The sequence below is a fragment of the Gekko japonicus genome, unplaced genomic scaffold (assembly GCF_001447785.1).
Source record: "Gekko japonicus isolate JY-2015 unplaced genomic scaffold, Gekko_japonicus_V1.1 scaffold2763, whole genome shotgun sequence".
Taxonomy (NCBI): Eukaryota; Metazoa; Chordata; class Lepidosauria; order Squamata; family Gekkonidae; genus Gekko; species Gekko japonicus.
This window is the reverse complement of record NW_015176530.1, coordinates 154,967-163,911: the sequence shown is the minus strand read 5'-3', so window position 1 is coordinate 163,911 and position 8,945 is coordinate 154,967. Positions and strand designations below refer to the sequence as shown.

The window sequence follows — 8,945 nt, the reverse complement described above, 5'->3', positions numbered from 1 at the left end:
CCCCCCCCGGCCAGAAAAGGCGAATGAGATCAATGCCCTGGACGTCTGCCGGGACGGCAGTGCTTTTGCTACCGCAGGCAAAGACCGACACATCCGGCTGTACGACAGCCACACCCACCAGGTGAGCCCGTGGCGGTGGGGGCTGAGGCGGGGGGAGCCGAGGAGTCTGCAGTCTGTCTGCATGGCCTTTTCTCTCCCGTTGCGCAGCTCTTCCACGTCATGGAAGCCCCCGACTTCATGGCCGGGGACGAGTTCACGCCCCACAGTGGCCATTCCCGGCGGATCTTTGCCTTGTGCTTCCACCCCACGGAACTGCATCTCTTCCTGACAGGGGGCTGGGACAACTCTGTCAAAGTGAGCGGTCTTGCGGGGCGGAATGTCTGCGCCCAGGTCCCTCCCTGGCCGTGGAGCCTGCCGTGGGGATGGGGGTGTGCGTGTGCGTGTGTGTGGTATTTCTGTCTGGTGGGTGCACAGCCCCCCTCCCTCCTCTCCTGTGCTCTAGGTGTGGGACAAACGCGTGAACAAGGGGGCGCAAGGCATGCTCAATGGCCCTCACATCTGTGGCCCGGGCATTGACGTCAAGGTGAGGAGGACACATCTGTGGCTGACTTTATAATCTGCCCTTGTGCTCCAAGAGGCACTCAGGGCAGCAGTGTACCTGGCTCTCCCCTTTCCATGTTACGGCCCCGTGTGAGTCGGATGGGAAGGAGGGCCGCGTCTTCACTTGCTTGCAAGCTTCCCTGCAGCATCCGATTGGCCACTGTGGGAGGGAGGGAGACGTCTCGGTCCAGCCAGCATCCCTACTGGTGTGGGTCTCGTAGAGCAGGAAGTAATGCCTGCTCAACATTTGGCACGGGGTCTAGGCTTCCAGGGGCAGCTCTGTTACAATCAAGATGGGAGGAGTGTTGGACTTAGGAAGCTGGGTTTAAAATCCCCCCCTCCCCCCGATCACCGTGAGGCCAACTGGGTGGTCCTGGGCCGGGTTGCTGTGGCCCAGCCTCATCTCCCTTGCGAGGTAGTTGGGAGGAGAAAGGGACACTGGGGGGGGGTGCTCAGAAGAAGCGTGTGACACGGAGGGGATTGATCAGGGGTGTCTCACCACGGGCAAGGGGGAGACTGAAATCCTGAACGCACAAAACTCAGCCACGTTGTCTGGTCCCCAAGCGAGAGGGGTCAGGGGGTGAGGACGGAGAAAACGGCTTCAGCAGCAAGCGAGGTGGCTGTTGGGGGCCGTGTCTTCCCTCCGTTCTCCACCAGGGTCATTCCCTCTCCCAGCACATGGCTGACGTCCGCCTGGCCTCTCTCTGTGCAGGGAAATCAGGTCCTGACAGGTTCATGGGTCCCCCGCAACGCCCTCCAGCTGTGGGACTTGCGCAAGACTCGGCTGTGGCAGAACCTGCCCTTTCCCGGGAGCCCTACCCAGGGGGAATTCCTGTACTCGGCCCGCTTCTGCGCAGGGAATGTGGTGATAGCGGGTGGCAGCGGCACCTGTGGAGCCAGCCTTCTGCATGTCGGCACAGGTCAGGTAAGGAGCCCAGGGTGGCCGGTGACGGACAAACGGGGTGGGGCTTGTGGAGCTAGCCCAGTGTCCTCCTGATGGGCAGGTGCTCCCCGAGGTCTTCCTTCCTGGGCACGGCTGTCCTCTGAATGGCCAGAGCCCACTGAAGCCCACCCACTGCCACTGAGCCATGGCTCCGGCCAGAAAAGGGGCCCGGGGCCTGGTGGGTGGAGAAGAGAGGCTGGGCCAGCATCTTACCTGCCAATGCTCCGTCTCTCTCTCTCTCTCCCTCCACTGCTGCTGCTGCTCCTCCTCCTCCTGACAGGTGGTCGGGGAGATCCACCTGCCCAACAAGCCTGCCCACGTGGTGGCGTCAGCACCTGGAGGACAGTTGGTGGCTGTGGCTGGCGCAGGAGGAAACCTGCACTTTGCGGAGCTGAACTGAACCGAGGCCTCCGGTCAGAGAACGGGGCAGCTCGGCGGAGGGCGGGGTGGGTGTGAGCAGCCACACACACACACGGCCAGGGCGGCGGCGGCGGCAGGGAGCTCCTAGTGGCCACAACACAGAGGAACGCAGTTCCAGCTGGCTTCAGAGTTGGCCACGCCCACTACAGCCAAACCCTCTGTGTGTGTGGCTACAGAGGGAAGGCCTGGAGAGCGGACCCCCCCTTCCCCCCCCCCCGCCGGGGGGGGGGGGGAGCAGTTTCCCCTCTCTCTCCGTTGCCCTGGACCCTCCCCCAGTCCTGCGCCCCTTTGAGGGGGTGGGGGTGGAGCAGGGGCTTTGTTCCCCCCGTTTTTGTTCAATTAAAGCTTTTGTGCCCTGGGAGGAGTGGCTGGTGGGATTTGTGGTGACTTGGAATGGGGCACTGTGGACACTCCCCACCAAGTTGGAGCATCTGAGAAATCCAGACCAAGTGATCTTCAGCACCCACCGTGGTCGTCCCTCTCACACACCTGGGCACGCGCAGCAGTACTCCCACAGTTATCAGAGGGGAGGGGGCCCCCATCATCCCCGGGCTCCCCCCTCCGTTTGGGCCCCCTCCTCCCCCACTGCCTCTTGTAGGCCACACCCTCCGTTCTCTTTAGGGATGCCAGCCTCCAGGTGAGACACGGGGACTCCCCGAAGTTACAGCCCATCCTCTCCAGACTCCAGAGGTCAGTTCCCCTGGAGAAAGTGGATCCTTCGGAGGGTGGCCTTGTACCCCAGTGAGGAGGTCCCCCTCTCCTCCCCAGGCTCCACCCACCAATCTCCAGGAGTTCATGTCAGCCTGGATCTGGCCACCCTGCATTCCCCACTGGTGGCTGGGGGGGGGGGCCCTGGCAGCCCGGGTTCCCTTAGGAGAGGGTGGGGTAGTGTCTTCGTATCGTTCTGGAACTCTTGCGTGAGGTGGGCTTAGGAGAGCACAAAGATCTGGGAAGTGCTTGGGAAAGTAACCAGATGTCCTGGGGCAGTGTAAAAACTAACTATGATTTTATTGTGCCTTAAACTTCTGTGGGTTAATCCAGATGGTAGGCTCTAGGCTTGGGAAATATGCTAAGTTGGGTGAAGTACCAGTATGCAGACTGCTGCACCTGATGCTGTCTTTGCCATCTGAGTGGTATAGAAAATATAAATGGGAGTTAGAAAACCATTTGAGTGAGTCCTATTGAATAAAAATCGCAAACTGTCCTGGTGAGAAAGAAAGGTGGGAGACGGGTAATGAAGCTGAGGTGGCTGAACAAGGAACTCTCTGAAGAGCTGAGACTAGAAAGGGGAAATGTACAGGAAATGGGACAAATTACTGAGGGTGAGTACAAGAAACAGGCTCGAATCTGTAGAGATGGTGTCAGAAATGCTAAAGCGCAGATGGAGCTGAGGCTTGTGAGGGATGCTAAAATAACAAGAAAGGTTTCTATGCCTATGTTCGGAGCAAAAAGAAGAACAGGGATGGGGTAAGCTCATTGCTAGGGGGAAACGGTCAAGCCTTAACAAAGGATGAAGACAAAGCGGAATTACTCAACTCTCAGTTGGCGTCGGTCATTAACCGTAAGGCGAGCTGTATACAAACTGAAGAATGTAGGACATATGAAGGAAGGAGGAACTGCCAGTCCAGAGTAAGTAAGGAGATGGTTAGAGAGCATCTAGCTGCCGTAAATACTTTCAGATCTCCAAGGCCGGATGGCTTGCATTCCAGGGTGCTAAAAGAAACTGCAGATGTTATTTCAGAGCCTCTGGCTCTAATCTTTGAGATTTCCTGGAGTACTGGTGTGCCGGAAGACTGGAAAAGAGCGAATGTTGTCCTGATCTTCAAGAAGGGAAAAAAGACAGATCCAGGAAATTACAGGCCTGTCAGTTTGACATCAATACCTGGAAAAATTCTAGAGCAGATTATTAAACGCTCTTTCTGTGAGCACCTTGAACAGAATGAGTTAATTGGTAGTAGCCAGCATGGGTTTATCAAGAATATGCCAGACCAACCTTATCTCCTTTTTTGTCAGAGTTACTAAAATGCTTGACTCTGGCAGTGCTGTGGATATAGCGTATCTAGATTTCAGTAAAGCATTTGACAAAGTTTCTCATGATATCCTTGAGGATAAGCTGGTTAAGTGTGGGCTGGATGGTGTAACTATTGGATGGATCCACGGTTGGTTGAAAAATCGTACCCAACGAATGCTCGTAAATGGCTCTGCATCTACGTGGAGGGAAGTCTCCAGTGGAGTGCCACAGGGCTCGGTGTTGTTCAATGTTTTTATAAATGACCTGGAGGAAGATGTAGAGAGGATGCTTACCTAATTTGCAGATGACACGAAGCTAGGTAGGATTGCTAATTCTGAAGAAGACAGAGTCAGGATTCAAAATGATCTAGATAGGCTGGAACAGTGGGCTGAGACAAATAAAATCAATTTCAATAGAGAGAAGTGCAAAGTCCTACACTTAGGTACAAAAAATCAAAGGCACAGATATAGAATGGGAGGGACTTGGCTTGACAGCAGCACACGTGAAAGGGACCTAGGTGTTCTGGTTGATCACAAGCTAAACATGAGCCTGCAGTGCGATGTGGCTGTGAAGAAAGCTAATTCAATCTTAGGATGCATTCACAGAAGCATTGTGTCCAGATCACGGGAGGTGGTAGTTCCGTTCTGTTCTGCTATGGTCAGGCCCCACCTGGAGTCCTGTGTCCAGTTTTGGGCACCACATTGTAGGAAGGATGTTGACAAGCTCGAGCGTGTCCAGAAGAGGGCAACCAGGATGGTGAGAGGGTTGGAATCCAAGTCTTAGGAGGAAAGGCTAAAAGAGTTGGGTCTGTTTAGTCTGGGAAAGAGAAGGCTTAGAGGGGACATGATTGCAGTCTTCAAGTATTTGAAGGGCTGTCATGTAGAAGATGGAGCAGATCTCTCTTGCTCCAGATAGCAAGACTAGACCTAATGGGTGGAAATTACAAGGGAGTCGTTACCGGCTAAATATCAGGAAAAACTTCCTAACTTTAAAAGTAGTTGAGCAGTGGAACAGTCTGCCTTGGGAGATGGTGGATGCTCCTTCGCTGGACGTTTTCAAGCGGAGGCTGGACGACCATCTTTTGGGTATGTTGCAGGGCTGTCTTTCGGCGATGCTCCTGCAGAGTGCAGGGGGTTGGACTAGGTGACCTGCGAGGTCCCTTCCAACTCTTAACATTCTATAGCTCTATGGGGCTTACTGCTGAGTCTACTTCGGCTTCATCTCAAGTGTGTCATTTGGACCAAAACAGTCTCATAGAGTCTCAGTATTTAGGACTGCCTGAATATTTGGACATCAAGGTAAACTTCATTTATTTATTTTATTTAGAGTAGTTCTATGCCCCAGGGCAGCAGACATAAAAATTGTGTCAGTGCGGGAACGCCAAACAAACCAAACCTCCACCCACTGGCAGAAGACCATTTTATTTATTTATTTAATTTCTACCCTGCCCTCCCCACCAAAGCAGGCTCAGGGCAGCTTACGCAGGATGATAAAACATTGCAAACAATTTATCTAAAACCACAGTAAAAAACACATAAGAACATATAAAGTGGTTAGTTCTTGGATCCTTCACTTCTATTGTCCTTGGGTGTGAAGCTTCACCAGTCCGCATGGCCACGTGCGGGCCTGGCCACGTGCGCGGTCTCCCTGGTTACACAACACCCCTTCCTCCCCCCCCCCGGTCCAGATTACCCATAGCTGACATAGTCTTTGAGGTACCACACTGGCCGCATTTGCTCCCTCGCGGAGCGGCTAGCGTTCGGAGCCGGGGCTGGGCTCCTTGGCACCGTTCTTGTAAGCTCTGGGGAAGGAACCTCCGCCACGGGGGCCACTGCCAGGGCTGGTGTGCTGCTGGGCTCCGGGTTGCCTGGTGGTTCCGCATTGCCACTGTTCTCCCAGGTAGAGCGCCTGTCCCTGGATGAGGTGGATCGGTAGCCTCTAGTTCCCCGGGAGAAGGGTCGTCGTCATCTGATACTTCTGGGGCTGTGGGTAGGCTGCAGCGGCACAGTTGGATCAATGTGCCGCCTCCTCCACAGCTGGCCATCATCACAGGAGACTTCATATGAGAGGGGCCCGGTCACCCGGACGACTCTTGACGGAACTGAGGGGGGACCCCAGCCGTAGTGTGCGGGTTCCTCCGGGAAGAAGCCTCGCAGGGCCTCCTGGTCTTCAGGGCTTGCGCTGTGTCTTCTGGCCCCCGGTCTGGATGGAGGCAGTCCAGCCGGGTCGTAAGGTGGCGTCCCGTGAGCAGCTCCACTGGACTGCGGCCGGTGGTGGAGTGAGCGGTTGTATGCTGACCGAATAGGAAGGCGGCCAGCTTGTAGTCCCAGTTCCCCCGGTCCATGCGGCGCAGCGCCTCTTTCGCAGTTCGGACCATGCGCTCTGCCTGGTTGCTGGGTGAAAGGGAGCGGAGCGCATGTGTCGTGTTCCATAATATTGCATGAACTCCTGAAACTCCGTTGAGGTAAAGGTTGTGCCATTGTCAGTTACCAAAGAGTCCAGTATGCCTTGGTAGCTAAAGATCTGCCAAATCGTGCGGATGGCTGACCGGGACCGGTGTCCTCTCCAGCCACTTCGTGTAAGCATCGACTAGTATAAAGAAGATCTGTCCCTGGAAGGGCCTAGCAAAGTCCAACTGTAGTCTTGCCCACAGCTTATGGGACGACTCCCATGGTCGCACCAGTGCCTTCGGGGGCTCGGGTCATGACTCCTGACATTTCTGGCAGTGCTTTACAGTACCCTCGACCTCACTGTCCAACCCCAGCCACCATACATAGCTCCAGGCCAGGCCTTTCATTCTGACTATCCCTGGGTGGTGTTCATGTAGGGCGGTGAGTACTCGCCTTTGCAGGGGTGGCGGTATCACCACCCGGCTTCCCCACAACAAGCACCCTTTGTGGGAGGACAACTCGTCGTGGCAGCCCGAGAATGCTGAAAACTTGGGTCCCACTGGACCAGCAGACCACCCCCTCCCCACCCAGTCCAGGACCCGGGAGAGGATGCGGTTCCAGGCTGTGTATCGCAACACCTCCCCCACCTGAACCGGGCGATTCGGCAGGTCCTCCAGCAAGGCGATGTGGTGCGCTGGGGCGGGGTCAGAGGAAGGCAGCGGGAGGCAGCTCAGGGCGTCTGCATGGCCCATCGCCTTACTGGGGCGGTGGACCAGCAAGTACTGGTAGCCCACAAGGAAGATGGACCAGTGTAGCACCTGGGGAGACAAAATCTGGGGAGTCTGGCAGTCTGGAGCGAGCAGACCCAAGAGGGGTTTGTGGTCGGTAACAATCGTGAAGGCCTGGCCATAGAGGTGGTCATGAAATTTTTTTCACGCCGGCTACGATCGCAAGGGCTTCTTTGTCTATCTGCGCGTAGTTGCATTCCGCTGCTGATAGCGTACAAGAGTAATAGGCCATGGGTACCTCGCGGCTGTCGGCCAGCCGGTGCCCCAGGACCACCCCCACCCCGTAGGGAGAAGCGTTGCAAGCTAACACCACGGGCAGGGACTCAGCGAAGTGGGCGAGGACATCATTGGAGACCAACAGTTCTTTTACTGCCTGGAAGGCAACAGTGTGCTTAGGACCCCAGCCCCATGGAGCCTGTTTGTCGAGGAGTCTGTGAAGAGGCTCAGTGACGGCGGCCTTGTGGGGGAGAAAGGACTGATAAAAATTTAAAAGTCCCAGGAAGGCCTGTAACTCTGCCTTAGATGAGGGTGTGGGCGCTTGACTGATGGCGCGTATCTTATCTTGTATAGGGTGAATTCCTTGGGCATCCACTGAAAACCCCAAGAATTCCACCTGCGGCACCCCCAGGAGGCATTTCTCCCGTTTCACCTTCAGGCCGGTGTTGTCGAAGCGCTCGAGCACCGTCTGGAGCTGCGCCACAAAGGTCTCGGAGTCCGGAGCTGCGATTAAAATGTTGTTGAAGAACGGCTGGACTCCTGGGATGCCTTTGAGGAGACAATCCATCAGGTTTTGAAAAATACCTGGCGCCACGCTCACCCCAAATTGCAGCCACCACACTCTGAAAGCCCCCTGGTGGGTTACTATAGTTTGGGCTTTACGGTGCCATCGTCCACCAGCAGCTGTTGATAGGCCTGGGCCAAGTCTAGCTTACCGAAAACCTTTGCCCCCACCAAGGAGGCCAACAGGTGACTGACCACTGGTACCGGGTACGTGTGGTCTTGGAAGAGCCTTGCTAGTGGTACACTTATAATCAGCACAAGTTCTGACGTCCCCATTAGGCTTCACCAGGGTGATGATGGGGGTTTCCCAGTGGGCATGCGGCACCGGTTCTAGCACTCCCTGCTCCACCAGGCGGTCCAGTTAAGCCTCTATCTTGGGCCGCGATGCTAACGGGGGCCACCTGGCTTTCATTCGGATGGGCCGCACTGTGGGGTCAAGTCCAAGTGAGACTGGGGTGCCGGAGTAGTGGCCAAGCGTGCCCTTGAAGACCCCCGGGAACTCCTCACAGACCGAATTAAAGTCCTGAGGCTGTATGGCATTTACGCCCGTCACCACAAATCCCAGGGGGCCAAACCACGCAAGTCCCAGCAGGCTCGTGAGTCTCCCTTCCACCACCAGCAATTCTAAAGGGCCATCAAAGTCTCTGAATTGTACCCTGAATTTGCCCCAGTCCTTGATGGCCACGGTGTTCTTCTGGAAATCCCGTAAGGACAGACCCCGTGGCTGTTTTAGGAGCCCCCCCCCTTGCAGGAGAGTTTCCGTAATGTCTCTGCAGAGATTATGGAAAACGAGGAGCCCGTGTCCAGTTCCATTCAACAGGGGGACTCCTCTATTAACATGGTAACATGCATTTTGTTAGGGGCTTCTGGGGGCAAATTCATTACCTGGTGTTGGGGGTGGTTGACAGTCAGCGTATGCAGTTCCAGGTCCTCCTGGTGAGTTGATGTCTTCCTCCGGGCACTGCGGGATCGGCAGGCGCGGGCAATGTGGCCTTGCTTCCCACATGTTCAGC

At 55.7% G+C, this 8,945-nt stretch overlaps 1 protein-coding gene across 1 annotated transcript in view; it reads left to right on the top strand.

The window, feature by feature from the left end:
- LOC107124047 (POC1 centriolar protein homolog A-like) overlaps positions 1-2,003 on the top strand; it is a 4,001-nt gene extending 1,998 nt beyond the window's left edge. The window contains exons 4-8 of the mRNA XM_015427431.1: positions 15-121; positions 208-354; positions 503-583; positions 1,313-1,525; positions 1,824-2,003. Coding sequence (XP_015282917.1) covers positions 15-121; positions 208-354; positions 503-583; positions 1,313-1,525; positions 1,824-1,943 — 668 coding nt within the window. The 3' untranslated portion in view covers positions 1,944-2,003. The remainder of the gene's footprint in view (positions 1-14; positions 122-207; positions 355-502; positions 584-1,312; positions 1,526-1,823) is intronic.
- The last annotated feature ends 6,942 nt before the right edge of the window (positions 2,004-8,945 follow it).